We start from the raw sequence: 21,497 nt of genomic DNA on the forward strand, positions 1-21,497 counted from the left end.
ACATTTGGGCATTCATTACCCCTCAGCCCAGATATTAGCTCAGAGTGAAACAGGTAGCGGTTCAATTAAATCACACAAAACATGTATACGTGTATTTCCTGGCTCTGAACACCCCTTCATCACTTTTTAGTTGACCAGAAATTCTCAGCTAATCAATTATTGTTATACCGTATACTGACTAGTTTAAACATGTGCAAATATGCTACTCTGGAACTCAAATCCGGTTGCCGTTCCAAGTGTAGCGTGAAGAGAAGGCTATTCACTTCACGCTATTCAAGCTATTCATGTAAGCCATTCATGTCTGGGTCTCGGGGTCAGGACGGAGAATGCTGTGCATTATAGCACTATAGCACTTCCAATGACCCTTTTATTGCTACAAACGTGAAGCCATTAATTTCATTATCAATGTTTTCATGCTTTAAATTATATGATAAATATGGATATCCTTTATCACATTATATATAGCGTATGTCTCAAAATTCATGACAAACGGGCATAAGGCAAGTGCACTGGTTTTGCAGAAATGTCAGATCAATAACAATTTGATATGGAAACATGAAATATCTGAATTTAGATGGGGTTTTGACCACAGGTAAAGGGAGCCTACTTCAAACAGATGTTTACATTTTTCAAAACTGCACCACAAATTACTTCAAAGACATCAATCTAGGGTAAAAATCAATCATAGCAATATAATTTCCTCGTCAGAGATACAGAGAGCCCCAGAGAGAGAGGCTGGTGTTGGTACTCACACTGGCTCCGACAGAACTGGGTGCAGAATGACCTGCGGGGCTCTGCTGGGGGCCTCAGGGGCCACGTCTGTTGGTAAGAAAGGTTGTTCAGTGGTGAATCCAAGGTTTTAGTGTGTGTGTGACAGGTACATAGAAACACAAAGCATCATATTTTTGGTGCCCTGGGAGCACTGTTCCTCCTTTTAGTTTAGTTTTATTCCATCAAAGTGACATCTGAAAAAAAAAACACACACACATGCACACACACCTTTGCTGAAAAGCCTTTTATTGAGACGTCTAATAAAACATGCTTACAGCAGACCTGTGAGTTTAAAATGGCCTCTGAGAAAAGACACTTCAAAAGAGTCTTCTGTTGTGTGCTGCAGTGCTTTATGGGTAGACCATCTGAAGCACTTACCAGGAAAGATGAACTGTTGCTTGTATTTGAAGTAATGTGAAGCTGGGAGCAGAAGAGAAAGAGCCAATTAGAGTGCAGATGCTGGAGCTTTATGTCCGGGCTTATCTAAACCGTGCATCATGTTGAAAACTGATGGTCTCTTTTTAAGTGTTCAAGGCCGTTCAAGAAAAGTCACCTACCTGTCAGCTGTTTCGGTTGGCGTGCAGACTGAGGGGAGGGGTGGAGAGGTGATGGGGGTGTGGCACTTGATGGAAGAGGAGGGGCCGGAGAAGAGGGGGTGGAGGATGTGGTTGAAGAGGGGTTGCTGCTGGAGTCGGGCTGGTATGGAACTGGGATGTGGTCCTGAGAAAAGAAAGAAAAAAGGAGAGAAATTTACATCACAATTTAATCAGAGATAAATATTTCTTTTCTGGTAGTTATTTTTTTTATATCTCTTTGGCCTCATTACATGTATCTATTCTATTAGGAATTGTATAATGTCATATCATGTAGCTACCCTGTAACAACAAAAACGTGACGAGGTGGCCGAGTGGTTAAGGCAATGGACTGCTAATCCATTGTGCTCTGCACGAGTGTGTTCGAATCCCATCCTTGTTGTGAGTGTACTGAATGCAGATAATAGACTGTGCAGTTAGATTGGGGCAGTGGTGGCCTAGCAGTTAAGGAAGTGGCTCCGTAAACAGAAGGTTGCCAGTTCGAATCCCAATCCGACAAGGTACCACTGAGGAAAGCACCGTCCCCACACACTGCTCCCTGGGCACCTGTCATGGCTGCCCACTGCTCACCAAGGGTGATGTGTTAAATGCAGAAGACACATTTCACTGTGTGCACCGTGTGCTGTGTATCACAATGACAATCACTTCACTTTACATGTACCCTGAAGCCAAGCATTCGTGTACATGTACACTACCAACACAGCTACTCTATGGAGACTAAGAAGAAGGCTGTGTTGAGCAATCTTCGACTGCTTTACGCACTGTGGTCATTATCTTAACCTTCAGCTTCAAGAGATGCTCATTAACATGAGCGAACAAAAAGCAGCCAAAAACGTACTCAATACTGTGAGGAACCCCACTCCCAGTTGAGAGAAAGGGAAGTTCACTTAATAAATAAAAAATTTGGTGTTGTTTGGAGTTTTTTTGTATGTGTATATTTTCACAGTTTTGTTCAACAAAAAAAGTTTTTTCGAATTTTTGCACATGGTTCTCAAGCCGTGTGAAACCATGACATCATAGGTTTTCCATGTATATATACACAGTAACTGTATACAGTTAATAAGAACGGAGACTTGGGTCAGTGCAGGTCTGGTCAAAATCTGAGTAGAAGATTGAGTGAAAGACCAAAGGGCTTCGTAAAAAACATTAAGACATTTGCTTCCTGTTCTGGTTAGTTCCTGATTTTCCAAATGAGCGTTTGGAAAAGCTCCTACACCCCACTCAGTTCACTGACTGACTTCTCATTTTGTGGTCTATTATAATTCAATACAATCTAGCAGCAGATCAGCCCCATCATCTAACTGCCATTAGTTAGAGCTTTTTACAACAAAAATGCTCATTATCACATGAAAAGTCTGTCAGCAGACTCCACCATCTTTATTATGGAACTTCGCTGTTTAATGGCCGACATTCGTCACATTCCGTTCTGAAGTGTTAAAGAGCGAGGCGGAGATCTCCTGCAAATTACTCATAATGGCGACAAGCGATTTAGCGCTGATTCCCTAACTGCTCCACGTCCTGCACTCACACACACCGCTCCATTTTCAGATGTCACGTGTCAGAGAGGGGGGGTCCTACCTTGTTGATTTTGTTGGTTTTGGGGAGAGTCTGGCTGATGTGCAAGTCCGTATACCTGAGGGGGTTGTTGATGTCACATGGTACAGACTCAGTCCTTACTAATCGAGCTGTGTGGGAAAGCAATTGGTCAGTCTTATATCAATAAAATCAACTTTAAAGTGCAATGTAGTTAATAGTGTGGCACTTAACCAGACAGTACCTTGAGATGTGCCTTGGTGGTCTTCAGAAGACAAAAAAAGAGAAGGGAAGGTCAATAAAATATTAAATAAGGCACGCTCTCTAGCTAATGGCTGAATGTCTGTGGGCCTTCCTTCTCTAACCTCTCGCCTTTGAACCAGATGATCATAGTCACAGGTTCAAACCCCACTCCCTGAGCAAGACCCTTAACCCTGAGTGTCTCCAAGGGACTGTTCCTGTAACTACTGATTGTAAGTGGCTCTGGATAAGTGCCGTAAATGAAAATGTGTCTATGAAATTGCATAGTTCCATGTAGTGCAGTGTGTACACTATATACTCTCTTGGCGAGGGCATATATTTCAGCAAGGCAATGTCTGAAATCATATGCTGCAATTACACATATTTAATAGTATGTACTCACAGTTTGCCATTTTGGTTAGAATAAATGCACAAATGCATTGGTACTTGGCAGCTAACTATCAAACCAGTGGATGATTACACAAATGAGATTCTTGTTAGTGAATAAGCCCTAGAAAATGAAATGGTTTTTGATTTAAAGATGAATAATAATATTTTATTATTATTGCGAAACATACGACTGATGTTCTGTGTTGTGCCAGCGAGTCCCTACCTCCACGAGGCATGATCAGTAAGTGACATGGAGGTGCCTCTTTGGTGCATTTGTTGTGGCACTTCAGCCTAATAAAAAAAATAACCATTAGACTATCAAAAAATGGGAAAAAATTATCTTCATGTCAGAGTCTCTGCATTCAGCAGAGATAAAAATTTATATTCAGATAATTTAGTCAAATAATTTGTTTTTAACGATCATGGCAATTATGCTTAATATGAGACTAGAGGTACAATTACTATGACAAACTTGCTCACCAGAATTTAAACTCAGAATTAAATTTTAACCAAAATGGAAGACATGACAAGTTAAAAAAAAAAAAAGTCATTTATATTTTTTAATACGTATAAAAAGAAGTTCTGCTGGCTTACTTGCAGTTTTTGCATTTTAGCCCAAACAACATTCCCTTCCCACACACTGTACATGTCTGGGACATCCAGTATTTTGTGGAAAATCTGTAAAAGCACAAATGACACAGTTTTAGTTTTTATTATAAATGGGGCTTTGAGCCTTATCGAATACACTTTCTCAAATAGCCGTGTGCGAGGTCACTTTATCTCTGACATTCTGCTCATGTAAGAAATAAAAAACAAGAGGTTTGACCTTTTGACTTTGAATCCCTTTGTTCTCATGGTGAAAAATAGCATTTACCGTGGCATGTCGAGTGCACTGACTCTAATCTCCAATATGCAATAATTCAATTCTGGCTCCATCTGGCAATTCATCCAGGGTTCTCCATACCGATAGAACGCTGGACTAAAGGTTGCCAGAAAAAAAATGACATCAGCCCAGCAGCGCTACAATCATTCTGATGGCACATTGAGACGGGGTGCCCTCTGACCCCCCAAGGAGGTCTCTGTCTCTCCATGCTACCGTCACTTAGGGTGAAGTAAACGTATGGCATGCTTGGGCGTAAAAAAAAAAAAAAAAGTGCTGAAGTCTCAGCAGAAGGTCCTTGGCTTCTTTGCAGGCGCCGCAAGGTAATGGAATATGACTAATGCATGTTGACAGACTCCAAACATCTTCATTACTTCTCCAGTATTGTCTAATGCGAGCCAAAGCTAAATTTGATGCAGTCACCGTCCCAAGGCTATGAGGCATCATTAAACACTAAACGCGGGCCTCCTTTCTCATTGCATCTCTCTTTCATCCTTATTTAATCTTATTTGCACAATCTAGCCCTTCAAGGGCCAAGGAAATGTGTGTAGTCCTGCAGGTAAAAAATCTTAAGTGATCACAGATAGAGAAGCATCAATTCCGAACAATTTACCCAATATTTAAAATACCACGTCATAAAGGGTACATGTTGTGTGTCTGCAATTATTAATGTTTTGTCCATTAAAATAACATGGAAATATTCTCTCCAGACCTTGTTGTCAATGACTGGCAGCTGGAAATAGCAGTTATATGGTATGTATTGTAATGCCATGACAGTGAAGGTTCTATCCAACAAAAAACAACCATTGTGCACCTGCAGGTACTATTTTATAGGGTCCTGATCACTCGAGTCTATTGGCCAGCACGTGTGAGTGATCAAGACCCAGTACTCAGGTGAATGGGTGTCAGCTGGGCAAGACCTCTGGCACCAGGGCATCACATATAAGCATGAAGGTAGAACTTTTTGTGTTGAGCTCCAATGAAATTCTGACCAAAAAAGCTACATTTGTATTCTACTATTAAATTATGTATGTATAATGCACATATACATGCACATGGAAGCCATGTAACAGTCGATTTCTTCCAACCATTTTACTGTGAGATCAGTGGCATGTAGGGAATTGAATTCCAGCTAAAACTGGGCGTGGTGAAGGAGTTACACAAGTGGCTGTGTTATTTCCCCTGAAATATTGTCAGAGGAGACACCCTTACCTGTGTTTTATCGAGTTCCCCAGGTCTCTTCGAGGAATCTGCGGGGACCAGCGAGGCACTGAAAGCGTGTCTGTTGAAGCAAATGGAGACACACACAGTCAGACGGCACAGGCATCAACCAATCACAGCCCAGCCTCTAATAATAAATGCAGCGGCTGCTGGATAAACAGGGACGGAAGGCGACAGACGTGAAGAGGACGTGCCATCGTTTGATTAATAAATGCTTTAGTGGAACCTGAGGCAGCTGGCAGGTGGCTCTTCTTCAGAGCTGGTGATTGAGGTGTACTCATCATCGCCGTTTTTTTTTTACTCTCTCCCGGTGTTTTGCCAACAGACGATATTTCAGCAAATGAATACGCTCTCAGCAACTAAACTGCAACTAGTCTGAGCGAATAAAATGTGGTGCTGCGGTGGGATTCTCTATTCTGTTTGCATAGCAACACCCATTACTTAAAACACAGAACAAAGTCTAAATGGGCAGATGGCTATTTACAGTGCATCTAGAGAGTTTTCGCAGCTCATCACTTTTTCCACATTTTGTTATTCCAAAATGGATTATATGCCCCAGAACACAACACCCCAGAATGATAATAAATGATAAAGGCTAAAAAGTTTACTTTTGGCAAAGTACATACGTATTTATTAATTTAGCTCAGCTGCAATTTTATGAATCCCGTGATATTTGTAGTCTTCCCGTTGGCTAATTGTCTTCGTGCTGCCGCGATGGAGTTCGAAATCCAGGAAAACGGAGGCCGGGGAATGGGCACGATGAACACATGGCGCACATCGCAGGCTGGGAGAAGCGAGCAGCAGACACACACCGATCTGATTTCCAAGCCGGCTACATGTTGAGAGTTAATGTAGCCTGAATCCCACCATCATTTCTCAGATGTAAGAAACTCAATGAAGTCTAAATAGGCCTTGTTAGGCAGTAATTGGGTTTGCAGCTCTGTTCATTATTGGTCCAAAAGGGCATCCATTTAATCTAAAGACCAATTACAGTTCACTTTGAGCAAACAAACAAAAAAAAAAAAGCAGACACACACATACACACACAGCTCAGTTGGTTTTGCTATTTGTTTTCCCTTCAACTGAAGTCAGATCAGATCAATCCAATTTCCACATTTCCTCAATGCTAAATAGTCCAAGCGAAGTCGTGGCTATGAAGGTAATGACGACTGTGAGGAAAAAAAAAAAGAAACATTTAAATATTCAATGATTTCTGTCTGCAGTGTTTTGTGGCGGTCAATCAGTGTGTAATAATATCTCATGCTCCCTAAAAAATTCATTCACAATTAGAACACAATGAGTCCTGGCATTTTCATCGACTTTCACCCCCCCTGATAGGCTGAATAAACTCTTATTTTCTTGTTCTGATATAAGGTACACACCACATGTCTCTAATAAAGTGGCAAGCGATTGTGTTCTGACATAATAGCCAAAGCAGCTGTCAACTGCTTTCCAACGGAAACAAAAGAATCTGCTAACTTGCGAACTTGGTAGGTTACCTAGCAACTGTGTGTCATGCAAAAAGAAGTTGGACGTGGTTGGCCATGAGGTGACACTCTTTTCTATTTTTGAGTCAGGAGAGGTTATGAAGGCAGGCAGTCTTGGTGGTGAACGAGAATTGAGCATTGTGAATTAAATGCGCTCAGATCTTATAAATGTTACACTTCTATTAATCTGTCAAAAAAAAAAACAAACAAAAAACAATTCAAAATTAAAGAAAAAAAAACCATACATCTATGCACTTATGTACATGTGCTCAGTTTTTATTTATTTTTAATACATTTGCCAAAACTTTTTTTCAGGATTGTGAATTTAATCAATTTTGGAATAAGGCTGTAACATAACAAAATGTGGTCATGCGCTGGGAATACTTGACGGATGCACTGTATATCAGGAATTAAATAAAAATATGAATGTCAGCTAGTGTGGTGGAGAACGTTTATTCTTTGCATGTGTTCGCGCATAACTTCATCAGATATTTGCGTGCTGTTTGATCAGAAGATTTCTGTTAGTCCTTTGAAATGAAATAATTTTCTTTGCATTTAAAAGTGAAGGCATGGTGGATGACATTTTCCAGAAAAAGCCACTCATAAATAAAATGTGAAAAGCCATGAATATAATAAAAGTGAGACAAAAGGAGGTTGTGAAAGGCCGAGGGAAAATAAATAAATCTTGACACTCGTCCGCATCCTCTGTCATTATGAGACCCGACAGGATGCTGCCTCTTCATTTGCACAACACAACACCATCTTCTCTCAGAGAGAAAGGCATACCAACTCTCCCGGCACATCATCTGGCTGCCTCCAATCAGCATACACAGACAGGCTACATCTCAATATGAAAGTCATTTCTCTAATTCCCGTCATGCCACATGGATAAAGGGGCTGGCGGTCCGAGACTCCTGGGAGGAGAGCACGGAGTATGTAGAAGGATTCCGTTGCCGTTGTGCACCAGACTGAATGCAGCTGTTTGCATAGTTCTGGAAGCTTCTAACTAGATACATGCAACATTTTTCAACACAAGATGCCACATAAAGACGTAGCATGTGGGGAGAGTTTGCTGAGCAAGCACGCTTGAACTAAACGACTGATAATCTGTATGTTATGTTTGGTAGGGGAAGTGTATGGTACATGGTAAATTACAGTAGCCTACAAACATAAAATAAGTGCTAATGCAATAAGTCAATGTGACATTGAAAGATAACATAAATGTCATTAATAAGGGCCTGGCATTGTTGTCAATAGATGAGTCTAGACCAATGAGACTTATAATCCAAATATAAGACCATTTACTGTGATCTATGTGTTTTTATGGAGAAGGGGAATGGCCTCTGGAATGGAGAGCGCTCATTATTATGTACCAAGTATAATAAAAAAAAAAGTATAATAGTAAAAGTATAATAACAGCTGGAATGTGCTCCAAAATGAACAATAATCTCATTTTATTTACTGAATGTATGGAGTTCGCGTGCTCTCGCAATGTTTTCTCCGGGTTCTCCAGTTTCCTCCCGCTGGCATGGACACTAGATGGATTGGCAACTATAAATTGTCCATAGGGGTGTGTGTGGGTGAATGTCAAGTGTGTCCGCCTGGGGTGAGTCTCCACCCAGCACCCAACGTGACCCTGCTTAGGAAGAAGCAAATATAGAAAGTGGGTGGTAGTAGCCTAGTGGGTAACACACTCGCCTATGAACCAGAAGACCCGGGTTCGAATCCCACTTACTACCATTGTGTCCCTGAGCAAGACACTTAACCCTAAGTTGCTCCAGGGAGACTGTCCCTGTAATACTGATTGTAAGTCGCTCTGGATAAGGGCGTCTGATAAATGCTGTAAATGTAAATGTAGAAAGTGAGATATTCTTCCTTGTTCTGTACATTTATTTGTCTGTTTACTTGTTTATTTATTCATTTTTACAAAAATAATCAATAAATGCTGGTTTATGTAGCACACAGGGTTAAATACAAACCGTGTATTTATAGTTGAGTGGATCTTGTCTCTGGCGTGTTCAGGGAGAGACCTAACAGAGAAACACCTTCGCTGCCATCCAGAGAGCATGCATAGAAATGCACGTCCGAGTGTGTGTTTGTGTGCTGGAGTGTTTTGGGCGCCTCTTATCAAGAAACTCATCAGTCATGCTAATCAGTGGCCGTTAAGACCCATCCTGCCGAGTGGTCTGCTCTGAGAGCATCCTCCAGCACACACCCCGAGAGGGCCACTAATGGATGGATATGAAGGGCCTGCAGGAGAAGAGGGCGCCAGCCAGGAGCAGCAGGCAATCCTTTCTGATGGCCTCCTTTCTCCTGTCTCCTCTTTGTAATTAAGTAGGAATCGCAGCCCCTTTTCCGATTCTAATTAACAGCTTCCTTAATTCAAGACATTGTACTGACCTGCCGAGAAGCCAAGAGGCCAGAGGGGAAGCCGGAAAAAACAGATGTCTTGTGTATGTGTGTGAATATTTGTAATTTTGGAGAATGCTGACACCATCGTACTAACATCTAGCTACAGCTTACAATCTTCCTCCTGGTGCGGGGGTAGGGGAACAATGGGAACGGCCCTGTTGTATAAACCCTACAGGGGAGTTTTCATCTGTAAAAAGTAGCACACACAGGTGAAGAGCAAACAGTGTGAGGTGATGGGTTTATTTTAAATGAGGCTTGGATGCTTGCTTGTTGTTTCTATGACAACCACTCACAGTTTGAAAGGAGACAGGAGCTGCGCTTGTATACCAAGGTGATTCCTATGGATAATTTCATTCATTCGTAGCATAATTTTTTACAATTTAGTTCAGATTCAGATAAATCTGGATAAGTCATAATCCTCCACAACTGCTTAATGTCCAGGGATGGGCTATGAATCCCACAACCCTGGTGGTGTAAAAGTGTAAATAATTTACTAAAGTTCTTTATAACTAGCATGTGTTAAAATAATTCTTATATTAACTGTTTACTTTAAATAGGGTTTTACTAAATCTTTCACTATCATTGATTTATTAATAATGAGAATGTTTACTTTGGACCTTGGTCTGCGTCATTCTGTGACAAAATGTATTTACACGGTTATTTTTGGACACACACGTTCACATCGTGTAAATAAGGCCCAATGTGTACACTTGACCCTGATGCCATGTCACCATGACAACAGGGTCAACAACGGGGTCGATGCATTTCTATGAGGTCGACACATTACCATTTCACTGACCATCAAGTGTCGGTCAACAGAACAAACCTCATCTATCCTCCTGACTATCCGATATTGACGTGTCCCGCGGCATGAAGCCATCCAAGACACATCCCAGATATCGGCCTCAGAGAGAGCGCTGGGTGACCGTGCTGTGAAGACGAGGTGATTTTGACACCCCGCAGATGTAGAAACAAATGTACAGATTTTGGCCCTCGGCTGGCATGGGCATTGCAGGCTTTGTTTTCATTGTCAGATGTCACTGTCAAGCCCATTGAGACATACTGTGTGTGATTTTGGGCTATATAAGAAATAAATGTTGTTGCTGTTGTTGAAGCAGAGTTAAAGAGAAATTATGGCTCTAGCTGGCAAGTCTGGCTCTTATGTCAGCAGGTGACCCTTTCAAAGGTAAAAAAAATGGAGCAGATGTTTAAAGTGAGCAGATATCTATATGCTTTCCACTTCCACATTGGTTGCAGAAACCCACTTTCTTACATTTACATTTACATTTACAGCATTTATCAGACGCCCTTATCCAGAGCGACTTACAATCAGTAGTTACAGGGACAGTCCCCCTGGAGCAACTTAGGGTTAAGTGTCTTGCTCAGGGACACAATGGTAGTAAGCGGGATTTGAACCTGGGTCTTCTGGTTCTTAGGCGAGTGTTTTACCCACTAGGCTACTACCACCCTTCTTCATCCAAATCTTTGTAAATACTCCAACAAATGTTCTGGGATGCCGAAAAAAGGCCACGATGTCACTGACGAACGAGCGCAGACCAATTATCATGGCTGACGACACACCCGGGGTCTGGTTTATGCCACTGTGGCCTTCGCCGGGGGCCCATGAGAGAAAGCCGGCAGATAGGGTAATAGCATTACGGATGCTGCCACAATCCCAATGAAATTATTGCGCCGGGCCCCTGAACGACTGCCACCACAAGAATTCATCTAAATCACTGTCCTCACCGGGGATTCAAAAACAAGCTCTGCGTGCCAAGCTGCTGCACGACTGTAGAGGTATTCTGCCATCGGCCCCACGTCACATGGGATCTGGCAAAAAGCGATATGCCAAATTAGCATCTGGCCAAACATGTGTCACAACCAAGTCAGATTTGGTTTCTTACTAGAATCTCAGTGACATTGACCGTTCTAGAAATTCAGCCCGGTTAGTTCCCATGCATTGTGTCCAACAAACTCAAAACTACCATTCATACCCCATTCAAAGAGAATTTCATCAATACACACTTTTTGTGAGGTTATCATGAGGTTATTTCTAATCACCTCCTACATGGAGTATAGGTGCTACGGGGGCCACTCTGTGAACCATGCATTGCAGGGCACACAAGGACCTGTTGGATGGTAACCCTGAGCAATTCAGCATCGCCCCTCTGAGGTTTACAGTGTGTTGCTATGGGCACCATTTATTCTGCATTCTCAGACAGTACGGATCCATAATGAACAGGTAATGGTTCTACAACCTTTCTATAGAAAATGTCCGATATGGAATGTTTTCAAGGTTTCTGGATTACCAAACGGTCTTAAAGAGACCCACAGGAGAAACCCAGTAGTAATCATTTTGATGTCAAGCCAGTGGCCTTCATGGGAGGAACTGCAGGAACCTCAACACAGATGAGAGGGTACAGGTATATTGATAAAATGAATTTCATATCCATGCTATGCCTCCATGGCAAAGCAATTATTTTTTCTTACATTTACATTATTTATGAGACACCCTTATCCAGAGCGACTAACAATCAGTTACAGGGACAGTTTCCCTGGAGCAACTTAAGGTAAAGTGTCTTGCTCAGGGACACAATGGTAGTAAGTGGGATTTGAACCTGGGTCTCCTGGTTCACAGGCAAGTGTCTTACCCACTAGGCTACTACCACCCTTTTCCTGGCCTGGGTTATCCATACTGCATGTAGTTCAAAAAATGGAATATTATCATGATCTTGTAACATTAAAATGCAATGTGTTTCATTTTTGGTCACTCAAAATATGCATTGCATATGTCTCCTGAAGGTGAATCAGCTGCAGGATCGGGGTGCCACCAGTGCTGAGCTTGCTCAGGAGTGGCAGCAGGCAAGCATGAGTGCATCTGCAAGCACAGTGAGGGCAAGACTTTTGGAGGATGGCCTGGTGTCAAGAAGGACAGACTGATATTCTGCAAAAGGGAGGTAGAAAAAAAGTAGGTAGTAGGTAAAGTCACTTTCTCTGATGGAAGCCCCTTTCCGGTTGTTTATGGCATCTGGAAAAACGATTGAAGACAATGATGGAGGTAGTGCTCAAAACTGGAAGTCTTTCAGGACTGTTGGAAAACCATCCCTAATGTCTAACTTAAGGTGGTTCAAGAATGTGAAACTGCTTTGAAAAGACTAAACTATAAAATATTTCAGTTTGTTTATTTGCTCCATTTGGAACAGGCCCCTGTAAATGATACTGGGGGTGGATATTTAACACATAGTGTGTACAAGCTGCCATTTACTAGTTTAAATACAATTTTCATAATAAATTATAACTACAACTGAAAAATTAAAATGAAATTCGCAAACTCAAAACTGGGTGGTAGACTAAATGCCCATGAACCAGAAGACCCACGAAACAGCATGCCCCTGAGCAAGACACTTATCCCTGAATGTCTCCAGGGAGACTGTCCCTATAACTACTGATTGTAAGTCACTCTGGATAAACGGCATAAATATACATGTAAATCAAACCTGTGTGCACGCACACATAAACAGACAGAGAGCGAACTTACTTGCAGATGGAGTGGAGTCAAAGTGGACAGGTGGAGTGAATGGCACGAACGAGGGGAAGAAGAAGGAGCGAAGCGATCGCTCGCTGTGGAGGGGTGACCGCTGGATGGGCAGGTTCTCACAGCTCCCAACGCTGCTGTGAATCTTCAGGTTCAGTGGCTTGTTTTTCTTCTTGGTTCTGGAAAATAGGTAATATTCTGGCTAAATCTCTTTCTGTTCGAACCAGCAGAAAAGCTTTTATTTTGAGGCTGTATACACATAAAGGCGCAAATGCTGCTGATGAAAAGTTTACCCATGGCCGTATGTTTAAATGGCCTTTTTATGCTTGGCCGTATATGTTTTATGTGTTATACACTGAAATCCATTCTGCCTTAATGCTCAATGCTAGTCAATGCTCTGCTATGACAAATAATCCATAATGTACAGGCAATTTACTCAAATTCAATTTTCTGATGGTCAATATAAGGCTGTGTGTATGTCAATGTAAGGCTGCAATGGTACGTGAAGTGAGACTGAAATCGTGCCATGGTTTCCAGAAGGCAGAATCGCAATCGCAGCCCACTGCAAGGATCAGTTACTGGCTGCTCTCATTATGTAACCAATGCAAAAAAAAAAACGTATTAATCATTGTTTGCTGATATACTTCTGGTGCTATATTAGACATTATATTAGGCTAAGGTCACGTCAAATAGATCGCCCATCAGAATTTAAAGCGCTGATAATCAGTGTACAGGACTGGTTTCACATCTCCTATGGTCTCAAGATGTCTACAGAAGAGATGCCTTTTCTGAGGTCCGCTGACGCTGTCTCTGTAGAAGAAGTTTAATTATTGGTGGGGGAAAAAATTGTAATTAACATAATAATGTGGCACAAACAATAGCCCAAAAAATAATGTCTGAACAAAACCATGGATCCGAAGTCTTTCTATATGTTACAATTTTTAGCTTTGCATTATTTTGTATTTGTTCTTGTTTAGGTTGGCTTTATATTGGCAGGAGTAACCTACAAACTTTCAGGACAAATGAGGTTTGTGATTAAGTGATTATGGGTCACTTAAGCGGTAATGACTTTTATTGTAACACATTATTGCATCATTATGAATAGCACCACAACAACAAGACATATTATTGCATACTGTTTCAGTTTAGGAATAAAAAAATTATCATTTTTCGTTTGGTTGGAATTGTGAACGCCCTGAGAAAAACATACAATACCGGGCTCATGTGAGTTTTGTGTGATTTAGCCATCATGCCCATCCCGTAATTATAATAAACCCTACAAACAGCTCCCCAAATAAATAAACTGTATATCAAATAGTAAAAATAAGACATTGTGTCAGAGGCAAAGTATTATGTATTAAATACAAAAGTTATTTATTTAGAACAGCAGAACTAAAACTCAAAACATAAAAAATGTTTTGAAGAATGATTACCATTTTTATAGTGCATTACAGTGCCTACATGTACTAAATCAACAAATCATCCAAAGGGTCCTCGTGGTATATTCTACGATATGAGTAAAATCGTAATCTTTCCATTTATTGAGGGTGATCAGGTCTTGTTTATGAATTAAGCACACAATACAATGCAATTTAAAATTTTAACTCATTTAAATTTTAATTGAATATGGTGCACTGGCCATAAATGAACGTGCCCTCATAGAACTGCCAGAAGGATGTGCAGAACAAGCACAATGCAAATTATAAGTGATGGAGGTCACACCCGGGCTCTGAACTACACAGGTAACAAAAGCCTAAAGACTGCGGTTACCTCACCTCGCTGGACACGATATGGACATGTCAAGAGCCTCTCAGAGCACCCCTCCATTGTGACCCTGTTAAAAGTTGACACATTACGTGCCTCCTCTCTCGCTCGCTCGCTTGTCTCTCCCCTTCACACCGTTAAGAAGGCCCAGGTTCCTGCAGGGAGTCTTCAGATAGAAGGCTCATTTAGATGCCAGTGAATTAGAGCCTTCGGGAGGTTTCTCCAAATCAAGTCACACATTTTACACCGGCTCTCCAAGTTGACTAGCTTCGCCGCCGCCATCGCCTGGTACCATGAGAGGAGCGAGCCGGGGGTTATCGCTTCTTCCTACTTATGAACTTGTCAGCAATTTGGATGAAAACACATTATGCTGGCCGAAACTAATTACGTTCATTCATCTTTCCTCGTGTGCCGCTGACCACGAGAATTGCTGCAGTATGCTATTCAGCATTTTCCAACATCAGGCTTCAAAGAGAAAACAAATATACTACTATAGTTAGTTGCAATATCAAATAATATGCCTAACAGCATTAACACTGATGCTAAAACATAAAAAATCTGAGAAAAGGTATATTTTTACAATTATGCTTGCTTGTGCTTCTTGTTACAACATATTTAGAGAATGATTGGTCAAATATGAAAATATACCAATTAAACTAACGTCCTAATCATTGTACATTACCCCTCAAGGATTTTGTTTCCTAATTCTGAAAATCTCTAAAAGTGGTCCGGGAGGCCTGGTCAATCTAACTAAGCCCTTCAAGAAAAGTCTGACTGACTCTTTGGGACGGAGGTAATCTTCTCTAAAGTGGCTTCTGCAGTGGGAACCCTGGAGCCTAAAAGCCCCCAGAGCTCAGGGAATCCATGTCTCCTACAATGAGCTGTGTTCCCTTGGAAACATTTGAGAATAATGGGTGCAGAAATTGTTCGGTGGACTTCAGGAAATGCCATGGTGGGGCCGTAACAGTAACCAGATCACTGAGACCATTTGTCTTTTATAAGAGACAGAATCATGTCATATTAAGACAAGAAAATAGAAGGAAAACAAATATCTTACCAAATAGATGGGAGGTAAAAACAAATAGATGGAGAAAAACAAGTTTAAACAAAATTAAATTTTTGGGGGGTATGTTTTTGTCATGATACAGTACAGGCCAAAAGTTTGGACACACCTTCTCATTCAATGTGTTTTCTTTATTTTCATGACCATTTACATTGGTAGATTGTAAATAACTGAAAGGTGATAAGGTGAAATAACTGAAAACATGTTCTAGTTTCTTCAAAATAGCCGCCCTTTGCTCTGATTACTGCTTTGTACACTCTTGGCATTCTCTCGATGAGCTTCAAGAGGTCGTCACCTGAAATGCTTTTCCAACAGTCTTGAAGGAGTTCCCAGAGGTGTTTAGCACTTGTTGGCCCCTTTGCCTTCACTCTGCGGTCCAGCTCACCCCAAACCATCTCGATTGGGTTCAGGTCCGGTGACTGTGGAGGCCAGGTCTCCACTTTTTGTTAAGTACATAACTCCACATGTGTTCATTCATAGTTTTGATGCCTTCAGTGAGAATCTACCAATGTAAATGGTCATGAAAATCAATTAAACACATTGAATGAGAAGGTGTGTTGAAACTTTTGTCCTGTACTGTATATAAGACCCTCCTTATTATAAGAGTTTTGGGGACATTCAGTCAAAGTGAAAGTGAAGTGATTGTCATTATGAAACACAGCACACGGTGACACAACAAAGCGCATCCTCTACTCTTCACCCTCACCCTTGGTGAGCAGTGGGAAGCCAAGAGAGAGCAGTGTGTGGGGACGGTGCTTTGCTCTGTGGCACCGTGTTGGCAACCTTCTGATTACGGGTCCATTTCTTTACCCGCTAGGCCAACCACTGCCCCAAAATGTGACCATGCTAATTCAAAAGTTCAGAACTCTAGAATAAAAGTGCTAATAGCAGCAGGAATGCTGTTGAGAGGTAGTAGATTACTTAACCACTAAGCCACCACTTTCCCATATTGTACTGGAGCATTCAACTGTGTGTCAAAACAGAAAAACTGAACAAAACTGAACACCAAATATGCATATGAGGTTAATCTGCATAAATATGGCACATTAGGCTTTCACTGCTGCACACAAATATTCTGGCCCTTGTTTTTTTCTTTTCTAAATTGCACCCAGCCTTCTCCGGTGACAACCTGTTGAACAGCACAGTGAATCCCATTACCTTTGAGGCTTTGGGCACTGGGGACCTGTATGTGTCAGCACTGTCACAAGGTGGACAGTGCACACAGCTCTCAGCGCAGATGAGGAATGCATTAAAATATTAACACTGGGCCGGACTGACAGCTGGATCCATGCTGGCGCCCACTCTGTAGCGGCTACGCCGCTGAAAACCGGGGGCTGAGAGCGCTGGGGCTCCAGGACCTGGCAGAGGGCCGTTTTTACTGACATGGGAGGGGACCACGGCGAGTTGTTATTCTAAGCATACCTGTCTGTCTGTTTCTTTCTCACTTTCTGGAACGTTTCTTTTTTTTAAGTCCCAAAGACCTTTGATATTTATGCGAGATATCACTTCAGGGGGAAAAAATCTAACGGTGATGACAGCTGGATAACCCTTTCGTAAGTTGAGTTATGGGTGCAGACAACAGGTAAACGAAATGTAAATACAAAAGTGCACCACCACCCAGAGAGTGAGGCAGAAGACGAGAGTTTATGGTAAGTGGGCACCATTCGTTTCACTCCACATTTTAAAACATTTTTCTCTAAAAGGTGTACCACAGAAAGAAACAACTGCAAAATGTAATTAAATTGGTTTAGAATGGCTTCTTTTTTAACCCTGTACAGTATTACAAAATATTTGTCTGTACGTTGTATGCTAATGAATGTAATCACCACTCTAAATCCGTTTCAAGAGTGGTACAAATCAGGCAGTAGTAACTGCATGTGAAGAACATGCGGGCAGCCAGCATGGATCATGCAGGTGAGCTCACATGTTGAATGTGACGACTGGAGACAATCGTTACTAGGCAACATCCTTTCCCTCAGCCATATGGTCCAATTTGGCTATGGCACAGTCCCTTCTCTCTGGCTAGGCTTACGGCAAGAGTATGTTTGCATATTGACAGAATGAACATGGTTAGAATATCAATATGCTGGAGGCAGTGGTGGCCTAGCGGTTAAGGAAGTGGCCCCGTAATCAGAAGGTTGCCGGTTCTTTGCTCATTGGCACCAATCTGTCATCAATCTGTCAGTAATCCACTGGTCGCTCTGCACTACCGGGTTTACTAAGTGCAGCACCCAATCCACACCACCGCAGGAACCATTCAGGCAAGTGGTACCTTTTGGGTACTGACAGCGTGCATGGAAATGATCAGGGGCAAAAATGTCATTATTATATTTAAAAATCACAAAATAAAATATTGGAGGGACTGCTTGATAAAAAATGAATAGTGTTATTTAAAGATTTTCTGACAATATTTTTTATGTAAACTGTACAGCTGAAAACAGAAAATCCTAAAATTTTATATAATCACTTGCATCATACTTAACTGGCCATATGGGTGTGACAGGAAGTCCACTTTCAGTAGAATTGTTTTATCAGTAAAATCAGTTACATATAAATGTATGTATCAAATTATATATACAGTCTATGATTACATTTATATCACAATATGAATTTTATGCCATATCGCACAGCCCGACCATCGTGGTCTTTTAAGTGTTTACTAAAAAGTGTGCTTCGTGGAATTATTTACATTCGCATACCCAGATTCACTGGAGCATTTTCTGATTCAAAAATGCAAAAGAAAAAAAAAAAAAAAGACTGTTCACCTTGCATTATATATTAATGTTTAATGTTGTCACTGTATGCTGCCTTGGGGACCTTCACAAATCAAGAGCAAAGTTTCATAAACTCTCATGTAAGAAATGCTCCCAAGGCCTCTGATCCAAAACTGCTCAGCGGCGTATTTTCCGACGGCTGTCAAATTACTGACTCACACTTCAAAATCAGTGTCTTGCTGCTGCCGCATCCAATGATTCACAAAAAACAGCTTTCTGCTTTTCTTTTGCAGAAAATGTCTTTTGCTCTAAAAATATGTTGTTTAAGCAAGCCGCTATACGTAAGAAGGCCCAGGGTGAAGAATTTGCTTTTCTGCAAGTGACAGGTAAGTCAGGATAGGATCAACAGAGCGGCCACTTCATCATGGCAGCAATATTTCACCTGCGGTGGTGTCCTCAACAGCCTAGAACTTGTCGAGAAACCACTTTCCGAAGTTTAAGTACAGCCCCAAACCAAGCAAACAGGAAAAGCAAAAATCAACCACCTGCCAATTTGCAACAACGGTGGGAAGCAACAGAGTCTATAGACAGGGCGGGCATCCCTGCAGCGACAACTCAATAAAACCAGGTCTCGGCACGTTCATGTTGTTCTGAGGGGGAAAACATTTGCATGACAAGGTTATACATATTATTTCATCCAACAATGAGGCAGTGGAAGCTGTGATGATGCAATAAGCTGCAATGAAGTGATATCTCAAGAGTGAGATATGGATGAAAATCCCACGTCTAAGTATCATACGTAAGAACTACAGCAGAAATAAAAGAACTCCAAAAACAACAGTCAATTCAGCTGTCATATATAAACTTGCAATATAAACCAATATAAATGTCAGGATATATTGCGAAATGTATTAGTTCTGAATATACTTTATGTACAAGGTTTGACCAAACTGTGTGTATGCATCCCAGAGAATATCAGAATAACATTTCTACTGCTCTGTGCAAGGCGTAGGGCACTGATACACTAGTTCGCAATCTGACTTCTTGAATACAAATTAAAATACAGGAAGGAGAAAAAAAGAAGCCAAGATTCACTGTTGCCAGACTGTCAAGAATAGATATTCAGGAACCAGATTCGTATTTAAATATGTGAAATAGCCGTTGCATGTAAATATTTATATATATATATATTTTTTTTAGTTGTTTTGTCCTTTGGCACATGGTTTAATGGTTTTGGCTTTAAAAAAAAACAACATATCTGGCAACACTGCTTGCGCATGTGTCATTCTCCAATTCTCTGCCTTTCTTGTTAATTTCTGTAAATAAAGACATATTTAAGATTAAATTAGCAAATACTTCCAAAGTGCTTGTGGTTTTAAAACATTTAAAACAACCAGCGGTTTAGATACTACTAGCTGTGTTTAATTATTTTGAGGGGACAGCAAATTTACACACCTACATCCAAGAGGGCTTGAACCCTTTTAGTGGGCCAGTGGTGGCCTAGCAGTTAAGCAAGCGGCACCATAATCAGAAGGTAGCCGGTTCAAATCCCAAACCGCCAAGGTGCCACTGAGGTGCCACTGAGCAAAGCACCGTCCCCACACACTGCTCCCCGGGCGCCTGTCATGGCTGCCCACTGCTCACCAAGGAGTTAAAAGCAGAGGACACATTTCGTTGTGTGCACTGTGTGTTGTGTATCACAATGACAATCACTTCACTTTCACTTTAGTTTAGTGTTCCAGAATACAAAGCCCTGAAATAAAGCTCACGATCTTCCGCACACTGTGTCCATCAAATGGAAAGGAAATTTATGACGATTTTCTTTCAAATTACAATTTATTTTTCACATTGTTTCAAATTAGAGGTTAGTGCCACCAGGCTGAGTTAATAGACATTTGGTCAGATAGAAGCGAACTCAGTTACTGTGCAAGAGGAATTAAGCCATGGGGTTTAACCCAATGAACTCCAGAATGATCTATGGCCTAATGCTGCCCACACTCAACTATCAACTATCACTCTTCCACAAACTGTGACCCCTGCTTTTTAATTGCGGCCGGGCCTGACTTAAACAAACAGACAAAACATCTTAAATCTTTAGTCTAAAGGCTCTCTAGCCAGTCTTCAGAAATGCCCCTTCGACCCATACACACCCCGACTCGAGCCCCGTGTTTCAATAAATCAGCGCTATGCTGGGGTGAGATAGCGCACTCTTAACTACTCATATAAATTCATAATCATGCCCTCTGTCCCTGCAAGCCTTAAGAGAATGGAGGCCCCTCATTATGGTGGATAGACCGTGGCGAGCATTCGGCCCTCGCCGCTGTGAGCAGACGTCTCCTTAACCTGACTTGCCATTAATAGTGGGGTGCCAGCATCGGCATTAACATGGATGAGGTTCCTCGATGGCTGTGTGCACGAGCACATGTGCATTCAACAACAGCTGGTAGGCAAAATATGCCTGCAGACAAACTCCTTAATTTGTACTACTGATGTGTGGCAAATGGACCTACACAGTGAAAATCCACACACATTTAAAACTTGAATAACATATTTATTCTATAAATGAGAATTAATGACTTCAGATTTTTTTTCAGAAAAAGAAATTTGCAATTGCAAAGATAAAGTGCAAACTAATGAAGAAAACAAAGCAGCCTATGCAGAAAAGGCACATACTACAAGGGACAGGAACATATTACAGGTCTACAGATAAAAACCAGCCTGTTGACATTTTCTGTCTTAAGAGATGACCGAAGCGAGGTCACTATGAAAATACTTTTATACTTTTTTTAAATATTTAATAAGAAAGATAAATGTCCATTTACCCGATAATTTGGAAAAAAGGGCAAGTCCACATAGAGAGGGATTTTGTATAGATTTGTCAAGAACAACAATAT

General features: G+C 41.3%; 1 protein-coding gene and 1 non-coding gene across 4 annotated transcripts in view; one reads left to right on the top strand and one right to left on the bottom strand.

The window, feature by feature from the left end:
• The window catches only part of ksr2 (kinase suppressor of ras 2), a 73,840-nt gene that overhangs the window by 21,886 nt on the left and 30,457 nt on the right, over positions 1 to 21,497 (bottom strand). For all 3 annotated transcript variants that reach the window (XM_028995984.1, XM_028995985.1, XM_028995982.1), the window contains 9 exons: positions 13,066 to 13,241; positions 5,620 to 5,689; positions 4,122 to 4,205; positions 3,751 to 3,818; positions 3,142 to 3,162; positions 2,943 to 3,049; positions 1,329 to 1,491; positions 1,150 to 1,191; positions 753 to 819 (listed from right to left, as the gene is read on the bottom strand). In XM_028995984.1, coding sequence (XP_028851817.1) covers positions 753 to 819; positions 1,150 to 1,191; positions 1,329 to 1,491; positions 2,943 to 3,049; positions 3,142 to 3,162; positions 3,751 to 3,818; positions 4,122 to 4,205; positions 5,620 to 5,689; positions 13,066 to 13,241 — 798 coding nt within the window. The remainder of the gene's footprint in view (positions 1 to 752; positions 820 to 1,149; positions 1,192 to 1,328; positions 1,492 to 2,942; positions 3,050 to 3,141; positions 3,163 to 3,750; positions 3,819 to 4,121; positions 4,206 to 5,619; positions 5,690 to 13,065; positions 13,242 to 21,497) is intronic.
• trnas-gcu (transfer RNA serine (anticodon GCU)) lies at positions 1,665 to 1,746 on the top strand. Its single transcript has one exon. It is a non-coding gene; the product is annotated as a tRNA-Ser (tRNA).

Source organism: Denticeps clupeoides, chromosome 11 (assembly GCF_900700375.1).
Source record: "Denticeps clupeoides chromosome 11, fDenClu1.1, whole genome shotgun sequence".
In the NCBI taxonomy this organism is placed as follows: Eukaryota; Metazoa; Chordata; class Actinopteri; order Clupeiformes; family Denticipitidae; genus Denticeps; species Denticeps clupeoides.